Raw genomic sequence first — 13,077 nt, forward strand, 5'->3', positions numbered from 1 at the left:
CTCTTTGTATTTGATATAATTTCTATTCAAGATGAAGGAGTTAAAGGGCATTGTTTGAAATGCAGGACAACTGATCCAAAGAAAAGACATGCTACTACACTGCATCGGTTGTGCCTAGAATTAACTAACTTAAATTAACATGAATAAATCGAATTCCATATATTTCAGGATGCTATGATTTGTGATCAAAAAGTTCAGGGACTCACTGTGTCATGAAATTGTGGATCATAGTGAGTTGCAAAATTGCAATGCATTCAGTGACATCTAGACAAAAATGTGTGAGTCACCTGTTTATCTGCAATTAGTCTGAATTAGTATTAGTGGCAAATGATGCAAGAAAGCAAGCTTGTACAGCATCAATCAAAAAAAACAGAAAAAAAAAAAAAACGAAAGTTTGATCCAGCAGTCAACCACCTGCTGGCTAAAGGCAAACTTCTGTGCCTCTATTCTGCAACCATCCTTTCTCAATTTAAATTTATGTCCCCTTGTGTGTAGTTGGTGCAAGAGGAAGGGTCCCATCAGCATTGAGCTTGTGCAATCCGTTCAAAGCCTCAATCAGATCACTGTGCAGTGCCTAGTCTCCAGATTCTGCAGTTTGCAGAGCTGTCTTTCTTGTTTAAGAGTACTTCTTTGTTCCATTTGCCAATCTTGATGCCCTTTTCTGTACCTGCTCCAGCATCTCTACAACCTTCCTAAAATGAGACCTCCAGACCTATATGCAATACTCAAGATGTGGCCTGACCATTGCTTTATATAATGGAATAATCACTTCATCCCTGTTAGCAAAATTCCCGTATATCACAAAACCCCAGGTACCGTCTTGACAACCTGTCTGCACTGCTTACAAAACATATCTGACTGCACAATTACCCCCAGATCTTTTTAATAGACTAATATACCTTAATCAATATAAATAAATACTGAAAACAAGAGAGAGACTTGACTGGAGTGGTGCTGCCAACACAAAGCGTAGATAGTTGATTAGTGGAAAAACCCATGTTTTTTCCACTAATCAATGTTGCTAGACAAACCTCAATTTATTCTTTCGCATCAATGGTAGTGTGAAAATATGGCTTGAACCTCATGAAGGCATGCATCCAGGCTTCTGTCCACCACAAGCAGCTGGCGGTGGTACCCAGGTACGGACTGAATTTGCTTGTATTGTTAGAAGGTACGAGTGGACCCAATTTGTACTGTGTAAGATTACAAATAGATTATAACTTTGACCAACTTCACCCTGCACTGCTTCATTTTAACTGGAATTCTTTCAAGAAAATGCAACTGTCCATGCAGAAATTGAAACGTTTGTTGATTTTGTCATAGGATTTTAGGAGCATCAGTGACTGCGGACATTGCTATGTATAATATATGTAACTTGCTTCTGTTTTGTGGTTGATTTTATGTTTGCTGGATGAACCCCTCCCCCCCCCACTTTTCTGAGAAAAAACTATTCTACCATGAAAACTATGAAACCGACTAACTCAGCCACATGGTAAACACCCATAAAAATTTCTCATGCCATTAACAAGACTCAAACTCAGGTCTTTTCCCATCAGTGTGGTGAGTATAGCAATCCTACCAACTGTGCTACCCACAACGGCTCCCGCACTGCACAAGTGGTTCAAGGAACACGCTGAAGATATTACTCATCTCGATTGGCCTCCAAGTTCACGTGACTGCAATCCAACTGAACACGTGCGACATTTTGGAATGAGAAATGAGGTTTAGGGACATGCAACCATCATTTACTCCAACATTGTCGAAAGCCTTAGAGGCAGCACGGTTGGCTGCAGATACCAGTAGCCGTCTAGGGGAACAGAAACTGTTAGCTGAGTTAGTTGATCTCAGGTGGAGATAGCAAGGTTTTTTCTCCCAGACACTGGGTTTTTAGTCAGTCTTTTTTTCAGTCTTTTTAGTCACCCGGACACTGGGTTTTTAGTCAGTCTTTTTTAGTCAGAGAGGAGAGTGAAATAGAAATTGTTGAAGTTAAACATAAGAAAGGCACCTGGGGTGGATGGGATCTACCCAATTACATCAAGGAAGGCAGCAAAGGAAGTAAGCAAACCCTTAGCCATAATTATGAGACCATCCTTACTGTAATTATTAGCCATATGGTGCAAGGAAGTTGATGGACCGGAAATGTGCGAATGTATCCCCAATGCACAAAGGGGTATCTAAAGGTGACAAGAGTAATTACAGACCTGTTAGTTCAACTTCTATTCCAGGGAAAATAAAAGTTAAAGAAGCAATGCAGCTTTGGTTCATTCACAGCGTGTGTTTGTTAAGGGGAAATCTTGTCTGACCAATCTGATTGGATATTATGATGTGGTCACAAAGGAACTGGTTGCAAAAAACAATTTTGATGTCATATACTTATATTTCAGGAAGGCTTGATATTGTTGTGCATGGAAGACTACTGTACAAATTGGAGCAGTATGGCATTAAGGCCAAGTTGCTGCTATGGATAAAGGAATGGTTGAATAGGAGAAGACAGAGCGGTAATCTGTGGGCACTGCTCATCATGGACTAATGTTAGTGGAATCCCATCAGTGTTGGGACCATTGTTGTTGTGTTCTATATTTATTAATGAGGTTGATGAAGGTATATCAGGCTTGATGTTCAATTTTGCAGATGATATAAAGGTTAGAAGTGTTGTTAATGACAGTATGCTACTTCAATAGGCCCTAGAAAAGTTGGGTCGAGAAATGGCAACTGAAATTTAACGTTGACAAATGCAAAGTACTACATATGGGTAGCAGTAATCCCAGATAACGTACCAACTGTGTGGTACTACACTCAAGGTAGTGGAGAATGTAAAAGACCTGAGGGTAATTGTACAGTCAGATATGAAGTTCTCTGATCAGTGTAGACAGGCTGCTAGGTCAGCTCATGGGGTTTTTTCAAGGATATACAGGGACTTTGCTAGCAGCGGTAAGGTGATTATTCCTTTTTAAAGGCGATGGTCTGCTCACACCTTATGTACTGAAAGAGGTGTAGAGGCTTCATTTTAAGAAGGATATAGAGATGCTGGAACGAGTTCAGAGAACAAAGAACAAGTACAGAGTAAAGAACTAGGAAAGGCTTCAGTTTTGCGAATGAAGGCCAGGTACCTGCGAGGTAATCCGATTGAGGTGTTTAAGACTGAATGGTTTGAACAAGCTCAATACCAATGTGATTCTGGCCCTTTCTCAGATTATGCGCTTGAGGGGCATAAATTCAAATTGAGGAAGGAAAGACAGTTGCAAAACAGATGTGATGCCAACGAGTGGTTGATTTCTGTAACAAACTTCCATCCTTTACTGTGGAAGTTGATAGCTAAAATAAATTCAAGGAAGAATTTGACAAACTTTTGCAGGGAATAAAGGTGAAACGGGAAGTGTTTTTTTTTTTTTTTTTTTTCTATGCTGATGCTGTATAATCTTGCTTTTATGCATCATAAGCCACTACTAATGCTAATGCTATTGCTGATGAATATATGAAACTATATATGATTATGCTTCCTGTTCATGATATTTTGGTTTTAGAAGTGTAATTGGATTGGGAAACCACGGAAAATGGATAATGCTTAGTTCAACCAATAGAAATCACAATTACAGAAATTTAACTAAAAAATTGATTACCTTGGCTATTCAGCATAAAAAAAATGTCATATTAGGGTTTCTCGAGAACTAAATCTGCCAAAAGTTTATTATTGTGTGTGTGTGTGTACCAGAGAACACGTACCACACAGTTGGTACGTGTTCTCTGGTTGATTTCCCTGTTCTGCTGGATAAAGAAACCGAGTTTCCACGGGAACCTCGCTGTTCCCGATCGAGACCCACTAAACCAGCTACGGTGTGAAAAAAATCCTATAAAAGTTTTCCCGGGTGATTGATAGGATTTGAAACGGGGCTTTTCCACCCAGTGTGGACGACGGTGATTATAACCACTGTGGTACTGCGCAGACTGCTATGCAGGACAATTATTATTATTTTAGGGTTACCCGTATTTGTGTCTGTAAATTGCGTATGTTCTATGGTTGATTTGCCTGTTTTGCTGGACGAAAAAACCCCAGTTACTGGGGAGAAAAACCGTGCTATCTACGCCTGAGATCAACTAACTCAGCTACATAGTGAAAACACCCCATTAAAGTTCCTCGCGTCATCGACAGGATTCGAATCCAGGGTTTCCACCCGGTGTGGGGAGGACGGTGACAATACCACTGTGCTACACGCGCAGACTGCTATGCAGGACTAATGTTGTAGTAGTAGTAGTAGTAGTGGCATGTGATGCAAGAAAGCAAATGACTGAGCTTATGCAGCATCAGCCAAACAAAAATCACACCATTCCACATCTATTCTACATCTGTCCTTTCTTAATTTGAATTTATGCCTCCTTAGGTTCGTAATCTGAACAAGTGGAAGGATCCCATCAGAATTCAGGGTGCTGAACCCATTCAAGGCCTTATACACCTCAATCAGATCACCGCGCAGGTGCCTAGTCTCCAGCAACTGCAATTTGCAGAACTTAAACCTCTCTTGATAAGAGGATCCCTTCATTCCCTTCACCAATCTTGTCCTTCTCTGTACACGCTCAAGTAAATCTACATCCTTCCTAAAATGAGGCCTCCAGACCTGTACGCAGTACTCAAGGCGTGGCCTGACCATTGCCTTATACAGAGGGATAATCACCTCCTTTTCCCTGCTAGAAAAATTCCTATATATCATTGACAAAACCCCATGACTTGCCTTGGCAGCCTGGCTGCATTGCTCAGAAAACTTCATATCTGACTGCACAATTACTCCCAGGTCCTTTTCATTTTCTACCACCTTAAGCGTAGCACCACACAGTTGGTACGTTTCTCTGGGGTTACTTCTATCCATATGCAGTACTTTGCATTTGTCAAGGTTAAACTTCAGTTGCCACTTCTCAGCCCATCTGCCAAAATTATCTAGATCCTGTTGCAGTAGCACACTGCCATTAACAACCCTGCCAACCTTTGTATCATCTGCAAACTTCAATACTAAGAGTGTACCTTCATCAATATCATTGATAAATATACAAAACAACAGTGGACCCAAAAGAAACCCTGTGGGACTCCACTAATAACAGTAGTCCATGAAGAGCACCACCCATTGATTACCACCCTCTGTCTTCTCCCACTTAACCATCCTTTTATCCATTGTAGCAACTTAACCTTAATACCATTCTGCTCCAATTTGTACAATAGTCTTCCATGCGCAACAGTGTCAAAAGCTTTCCTGAAATCCAAATATATGATATCAAAATTATTTTTTGCATCCAGTTCCTTTGTAACCACATCATAATATCCTATCAAATTTGTCAGACAAGACTTTCCCTTAACAAACCCATGCTGTGTCTGAATTATTGCTGCAGTCTTGTCTAGATGATCCTGCAATGCATCTTTAACCAGCGACTCCATTATTTTACCAGGAACAGAAGTTGTTGTGAGGTCTAATCCCCTGGCTTTATAATCACAACATTAAATGGAATCTTTAGTTAATGCTCACTTCGCGATTAAACCTCCAACTGGGGACTAGTGGTTTTCAACTGAAAGAAGAGTCTAATACGAATCCGCCCCCCCCATTGTGAAAAGGGTTTGTTTTCACTTGCAGGGTCAGACCTTTAGAGTGCGTTGTGCGATACCCTAGGTTTTCCAGGTTGGGTCTTCCTTTCCAACCTAGAGCCGCAATAAATCGTATTAAGATAATATTACTTAGCTGATTTATTCCCACCTTTATGCTTGTTGTCGGTTGTGTTTTATCTAGAGACTTCTTGCTCTAACTAGATTTCTCTCTCTATATATATATCTGTTCACTTATCTATTTATATATGTCTCTTAGTTCAGTTTATGCCCACAAGTAAATAAAAGGATCATCGACACATTTATGGACTAAATGATAAACATTTTAATAAAAAAACAGGATTATTAACAATACAACTATTCCACATATGGTGGTTATGGGCAAGAGTCAAGACAACAGAGTTATTGGCCATACACCTTACAATTAGAGTGGGCCCTTAGACAACTGAGTAGTGGTACATTACCTTATTAGCTTTTACTTAGTTGATTCAATGATCAATATCACGACATTAAATGATTCACGGCATTACATAATTCTTTAACCTTAACATTGTTGGAACTTGGTTCGGGAGCTGTCTACCTAAAAGGGGTGTACTGATCCGTGTGGAGTGGGTATACGTGTGCGTGTGTGGGGCGGTGTCACGAGTCCGGGGTGACTAAATAAGCGAACAATTTGAAGAAGGAGCACTTACCGATCAACTTCACGGACTTTTGTGTACTTCAGTGTCAGTAGTTTCTAAGGAGAACTGGGGAGAATGCTGATTCAGGCGAATTTTGAGGACTCGTGTCCACCGTGGACGTGGCGACCGCACTACGGGTAGGGGGGTGAGACGTTCACTTCTGGTCTACGTTAACGACCTGGCTTCTTCTCTCTCTCTCTCTCCAGCTCCGCGCCTTCCCTTTTTACATAACCTCACAAACATAAAGGAGTTTCGGATTGGACACTAAATTCCTGGGGCGACCTTGTCGTCCAATAAGGATTATGACCTAGAAACAATTTCAACAGCCCTCTGGCGGGACCTTTCCAGGTCTTGGTGCACGCACCTACGCACATGCTGGCTGGGCATCTGCTTCCATCCTGTTGACTTGCAGGCCAACTATATATATATATATATAGCTACACCCTTGTGTAAATGCTGTGCCCATAAACTCGATTTCCTTTCTCGCTTACCACTGCAGCATTCACCATCTGGTACTGTTGATAACATTATCTGTGACAGGAACCAGGATGAGGGCGAGACCAGTGACTCAACTTTCTTTTCGTATTCTTATAGATTTGCCTTTACTTTTGTAGCAAAGCTTTTTTTGTCTAATGAAATTTCTGAATAAAACAGTTAACGCATAATGCCTTTATACTTTTTGTAATTAAATCCCCAACTAATAAAATATCAATTCGCTCCCTTTTGAGAGTTCTATCCATATACGTTCCCCTTCTTTGTCAAACCGATCACCATCCTTAACTTTACCACCATTCTTAACTTTACCACCATTCTTAATGCGATTCCCTGATGTATAAACAATATTCAGTTATGCATTCAGTTATGTTTCAGACTTGGTAATGACCAGGAATTACTGGGTGTCTCCTTGACTCTAACACTAAGGAAAGTATAGATTTGTGGCGGATTTAATGTCTCTAAAAAAGATTAACTTCCATAGCAGGAAACACAAAACTTGCGATTAGACAATGTGTGGTAACACAGGGTCTGTTTTGTCTTGAACAGATTCGGAATACGTTTATGATTTGAATAATGTCAATTATTAATAGACAGCTGCTGTAGTAACTATATTTTAGAACGAAAGAATTTGGGGGGGGGGGTGACTGGTTGCCTTGGCAACATTCCTCCATTCACCAACTGTGAAGACCAAGGATTGGTCGAGAACACTCTCCCTCCCTGGAGTAGAACCAAATGTAAGCTGATAAACTTTACCATTTATTTACTATTAGTATTGTTATTCCTCTTATTCTATTTATTGCTTTATTTTTATTTATTATCATTATTATTAAAAAGGTACGTGATATGAGTGCGCTCTTTTGTGTGGTAGAAGTTCACCTCAGTAAAAGTTCAGTGCGACTGACTGAAGAAGTTGCAGGGTGCCGTTAGGAGCCGCAGGGCCTTTCCACCCTTTCTAATTTACGGTATGCTATCGGGAAAGAGTAATAACTGAGCTTAAAATTGTGAAACGCGAATCTTCTAAGTATGTGTCTCGTTTGCGCTTAAAGTTTGCTAAGTTATCACCGAACCTCGAATACAAGAAGAGAGTATAACGACTCCAGATCGACACTTCATCTCTCGGGTAAGTTCCTCTTGCCACGTATTTAATTATTGTTTATCACTGCTCCCGAGCGTGTATACCGATCCCCCTTTCTTTCGGCCTGCCTTCGTTTAAACGTATGTTAAAAATCTTAAAAATTGAAACTTAAAGATAAAGCTGCATTTACTTGTTTAAAAACTATTCTTTAGTTCTCCAAACATTTTTGACTACACTATCGTTAACAGCAGTGTTCCGCAACCTTTTTCTTTTTGTGGCACACCTTAAGTTATCCATGACACAAGGCACATCAAAAAAAAAATTTTTTTTTTTTTTAAGTTGATTTCCGCAGTTATACCTCTAATTTACGATAAATTTGTATTGATCATTGATCCAATTCCTTTACCAAAACTTCATACTAATTTATCAAAACAAAATTTAACAACAATAGATCACCAGAGTTGGTGAACAAATCTTCACTGTGGTATCACGAACACTTCTGAAATAGTCAATTTACACTTTAGGAAGATGAAAACTAAAAGTCTAATTTGGAATGTTCAGCAACAGTTTTCAGAGAAATTCTTGTGAGAAAACACACGCAGTCTTTTTGTGGATTAATTTTTCATTCTTTTTTTTTTTTTTTTTTTAATTCACTGAGAGTTTTAACCGATCCACTTCTAGAACAGCGTCTTTGTGGGGTGGAAGTCCTCATAAGTTCTAGGCTACTTGGAGAGGAAAGTAATAGGATGTTGCCGTGCTTGAGTCCTTGGAGGTCACATAGATTTCTATTTTTCTTCTTTAAATGGCACTTACATTAAAACAAGTCCTAATACACTGAGAAACTTTAAGAAAACATCGGCCCAACCTTGATGATGGCACATCTCTCTTGTCGTCACTCATTGCCCATTTACATGAAAGAAAAAGAACAAAACGTAATATCAGTATTACAAATCAGCTCATAGTAAGATATATTAGGTCATTTTACAATTGACTATTAGTATCCATTTAAATCAATGTTATATTCCTTGATTTAACACTATATCTTAGTTATACATATCACTATAGTAAATAGATAAATACAGTACCTTAAACATCAAATGATAAACTTAAATGTTCCAAAATACATTTCTGGGTGGCTTTTCGTTTGATATATCCGAAACCAACCCAGTTCAAATGGAACTACATATACATTTGATATATATATATATATATAATTTTTTTTTAATAGTTAATGTCCGTATGGGATATACTATAATACGATACAATACGTTAGGTTACCTAATCTCTTGAGATAACAATCTCATAGTGAGATATAATAATATCATATGATATAACAATATGAATATAGTAATATGACATGACCATAAACTAACCATTTCAATTCATAGAATTAACGATATTCATTAAGAAGCTTATTACAATATATATATATATATTTTTTTTAAAACATCCTTCCTCTCAATTTCAGAAATTCAACCAAAGAAGTTTAAATCATTACATAAGTATGCATTGAGAATATTACTCATCATCTTTCAGCAACCTTTTCATCTAAGTAACATTTAATCAGACTTCTTTATAATGTGAATATTTTTAAGAAGGAATAGAGTGCATACTTTATATACCAATTAAGTTAACATTGCGTCTTAACATAGTTTACCTACCAATGGATTACCAAAATAATATTTGGAAGGCAAGGTTGTAAGTATACAACCTTTTGGAGCTTACCTTTCCAAAAAAAGTTTTTTTTTTTTTTTAAACTCTGGCTAAGAACAGTTTTGGATTTCATTCTTTTTCTAATAGTTCTACATTTACATATTTAGACAATCTCTTCTTTGCAGCGTGTGACTTCAGTGTCTGGTATCTGCTGATGATTCTCTTGGTGTGTCGTCAAGCATGATAGGGCTTTAGATTCAGCTGGAGCAATCTTAGCAATTTCTTCCTCGAGGTCAACAAAGGAAGGGTTACTCTCAATTATCGCTTTTCTTTCTAACTCTGTTTCCGTAGTGGCAGCCTTTATGAGTATTGACCGGAGAATTTGTCTAAATTGAAGAAAGTTCCATCGGCTAACTTGCTTTGCGAGATTTCGTTCTATTTCAAGTGGGTCTTCAATGGCTAGTGGGGAATTCCATTCCCACTCAGCCCTTCTGGAGCACATTCTTCCACGTGTGATCGATATGATTACGCTCTGGTAATCAAATTCGTCGCTGTAAAAGAGTAACATACGTAACCAAAGTTCTCCAACTTGATCTTGATTCCTCTTCCATATTTTTATTTCCACGACGAAGAACATGACCTATTCACACTTCGAATAGTGAATAAAAGGGATTTATTATTTATTTACATTTTTTTTTTTTTACATCATTGTTTATTCACTTCGTTTTTCTTTTTTTTTGTACAGATTATTTCCCTGAGCTGGTGAAGGTACTCTTACTCCTTCTTAAGACCTCGGCGGTTTTTCTTTCTAAGATAGTTTCCGTGGTGGTAGCCACGAAGAGTGTAGATCTGAGAACCTGTCGAAACATCCTGAAATTCGGCCAACCGAGTGGTCTCAAAGATTACGATCGTCCTCAAAGGGATCCTCGACTACGAGCGGTGAGCTCCACGCCGGTTTGGCACTTCTAAACAACATTTCATCTCTTTTTACCGAAATAATGACATTTTGGTACTCAAATTCCTCGCTATAATATAGTAGCATTCGGAGCCATAGCTCCCCGACTCCATCGCGATTCTTTTCCCGTCTGGGCCAAGTTTTAGATATCCATTCTACTTCATGCTGAATGTGGGCAGGAGGCTTCTTTTTCCAGTAGTCCTCAGTAATTCCAGGTAACTCCTGTAGGACTGGGAGAACTGGCGGATGAACCTTCTGCAGATAATAGATTACCATTAGTGAGATTGCGTATGACGATATCCCATTATGCCCTGCTCCTTCAATATGGAACTTCCTCGTTACGTATTTTAGATTCAAGATAAGGGTCTTTACCCTTACGTCCATCTCCACATACAAACGAAGTAAAGCACTATTGGCTTCGGCGAATCGATTGTTTAGACATATATCGACCAACATAGTCTCTCGTCTTGAACCCTGGCTGTTATAGAGTACTTTAACTATGGGAACTCGGGCCTGAACAATGGCGTCTGCCCCCATACAACTCGTGCGCCTCCGAAGTCCAGAGCATATGGTTTCTAGTACTCTTATCTCGGAGACCTTTCTCACCTTAGAGTGCATAACTGACAACTTTACATGGACATCTAAGTCAGAATTCCATGTATCAAGACCAGTAGAGGTTGAACCAATTATCGATACCATAGAATCGGGATACATACTCAGGATGTGTTCCTTAACAGATGCGAACAGGGCTTCTTTCTCGGTTCGTTCTTCGATCGTAGGGACTAAGGTCTCAGTCTGACGGAGGCACAGGACAGATAGTCCTTGTATACGTAGTGAATTCGTCAGAGCTTGCTGCAACCATTCCTGAGTAGTCAAGTTTGTGGACACCCGCGGGTGTAAATAGTATCTTTGAGCCTGATGCACGTCTATTCTCAAATTAGCCAAAACCTCCTCGATATCCTCTACGGGGTCAGCTCCTCTGGTAGCCATGACTTTTCTAAGATTTTCCTTGCTGTCTTGACTTGCCTGTAACATGATGAGTTTGCCTTAGGCAGTGTGGTTGAGAATGTTGGTTTTTTTTTTTTTTTTTTTCAATAACATTTTTCCCAAAGATTATCCTTATTACTATTAGTGTGGTTATTCATTAGTATATATATCTATATATATACATTTTTTTTTTGTATAAAAATTACAAAACAAAGAGGTCTGTTTTGCTCCTTTTTTTTTTTTTTTTTTTTTTATCATTTATGAGTGCTCATCTTCCCTAATCTATCAGCTCCACGGAATTTTCTTTGACGCTGGGGCCGTCTGAATGGTCTGGGGTCTTTGGACCCTCCAGGGCGTCAAGTACGTCCCAAGGATCTTCTATAGCCAACAGGCTGAGACTTGGAGCAAAATACATTGATTTAGTTAACCAAGACGCGATACACGGTACTCGCTCTATGGGTACTGGTTTTGGGTCTTGTATTGTTTCGAAAATCTGCACAAACTCTCTGTTCATAGTGGTGAGAACCTCTAATAAATTGATTGCTCCATTGGCTCCTTCTAACTTATCACAAAGACGTTGAAGAAACCAACTCCCACTTTTCTTCATTTGCCAGGATTGGCATCCCTGTGCTGCTGAATGTACTAAAAGAAAATCTGCATGGGAAAGGGTTGAATGGGTCAATTTTTGTTTCTGCAGGCGGTACTTCAGAGCCGGTTAGCCCAACACCATGGCAATTCTGGATGAAATATATTTTAGGTTTACCTTTCAAAGTAGGTGCATTCATTTCCAGAAGGGGATAGGTGATGTGATCGAAAGTATACGAACCATCTCGTGCAAGCAGCTTATTATCTTCCCCATGGGTGATGATACAGCAGACAAAGCAGTCTACATGTGACTGGTCTTCAGCCGCAATGCCCTCTAAGATCGTACCAATTTCTACCACTGATGCATCATAATAAATCTGGGCTAGGAATCCCATGGATGCAAAACACCCACGCACACGCTCCGCATCCTGAGAAGCACTCATCTCATCGCATTTTATCGGTGTTACTTCAAATATCCGGTTACACAAGATCACACAAACTCCTTTCGTACTGTGATTCATTCGATAAAATTCTTCTCCCAGAACCTGTTGAGGAATCGAAAAAGACGGTTCAGTATTATGAGGAGTGACATTGCATCCTAAGCGTCTCTCCATTAGATCTGGGAATTCGACACGCTCGCAGATTATCCGGGCCATTCTTACGCCTTGCCCAATCACAAGTCTCCTGGAACTGACATTAAAAAAAGTGATTTCTAGTGGCTCAGTGGTTATTGGAGTAATCATTTGAGATTCCAATCTCAGTCCTAATGGCAACACCGTGTGGCCTTCACAAGGGGCAACAAAACCTATGCAACCAGGTGGTATTAGGATCCTTAATCCAGTATTAATGGTTCGATGTGATCCAAACGGAATCACACATCCTCTTGGATTTAGAATTGCATACCCCAGTGATGGAAACGCCTCTCGCATTGGTTCGTACGCATTACGCGTCAACCTGGTATAATAGATTGTGGGGACAGTGGATAGTTGTTGTGCAATAGCGGCCTCCAATGTTCCTGTGACTCGGTGATTCCATTCCATTGTTTTCAGTGGAAAGTTGTGGC

The 13,077-nt window shown here is 39.5% G+C and overlaps 2 protein-coding genes across 2 annotated transcripts; both read right to left on the reverse strand.

The window, feature by feature from the left end:
• Window positions 1-10,382: 10,382 nt before the first annotated feature.
• LOC150081278 (terminal uridylyltransferase 7-like) lies at window positions 10,383-11,477 on the reverse strand. Its single transcript, XM_090379483.1, has one exon. It carries the CDS (start codon window positions 11,475-11,477, stop codon window positions 10,383-10,385), a length of 1,095 nt encoding a protein of 364 aa, XP_090235609.1.
• Window positions 11,478-11,995: 518 nt separating this feature from the next.
• Window positions 11,996-12,670, reverse strand: LOC150081279 (caspase-7-like). Its single transcript, XM_090379484.1, has one exon. It carries the CDS (start codon window positions 12,668-12,670, stop codon window positions 11,996-11,998), a length of 675 nt encoding a protein of 224 aa, XP_090235610.1.
• Between the last annotated feature and the right edge of the window lie 407 nt (window positions 12,671-13,077).

This window comes from Mastigoproctus giganteus, chromosome 8, assembly GCF_048544385.1.
Source record: "Mastigoproctus giganteus isolate SK-2022 chromosome 8, ASM4854438v1, whole genome shotgun sequence".
Taxonomy (NCBI): Eukaryota; Metazoa; Arthropoda; class Arachnida; order Uropygi; family Thelyphonidae; genus Mastigoproctus; species Mastigoproctus giganteus.

What these genes read in the sequence shown, in the direction of transcription:
- LOC150081278 (XM_090379483.1), bottom strand. Translation starts at nt 11,477, where the DNA reads ATGTTACAGGCAAGTCAAGACAGCAAGGAAAATCTTAGAAAAGTCATG.
- LOC150081279 (XM_090379484.1), bottom strand. Translation starts at nt 12,670, where the DNA reads ATGGCCCGGATAATCTGCGAGCGTGTCGAATTCCCAGATCTAATGGAG.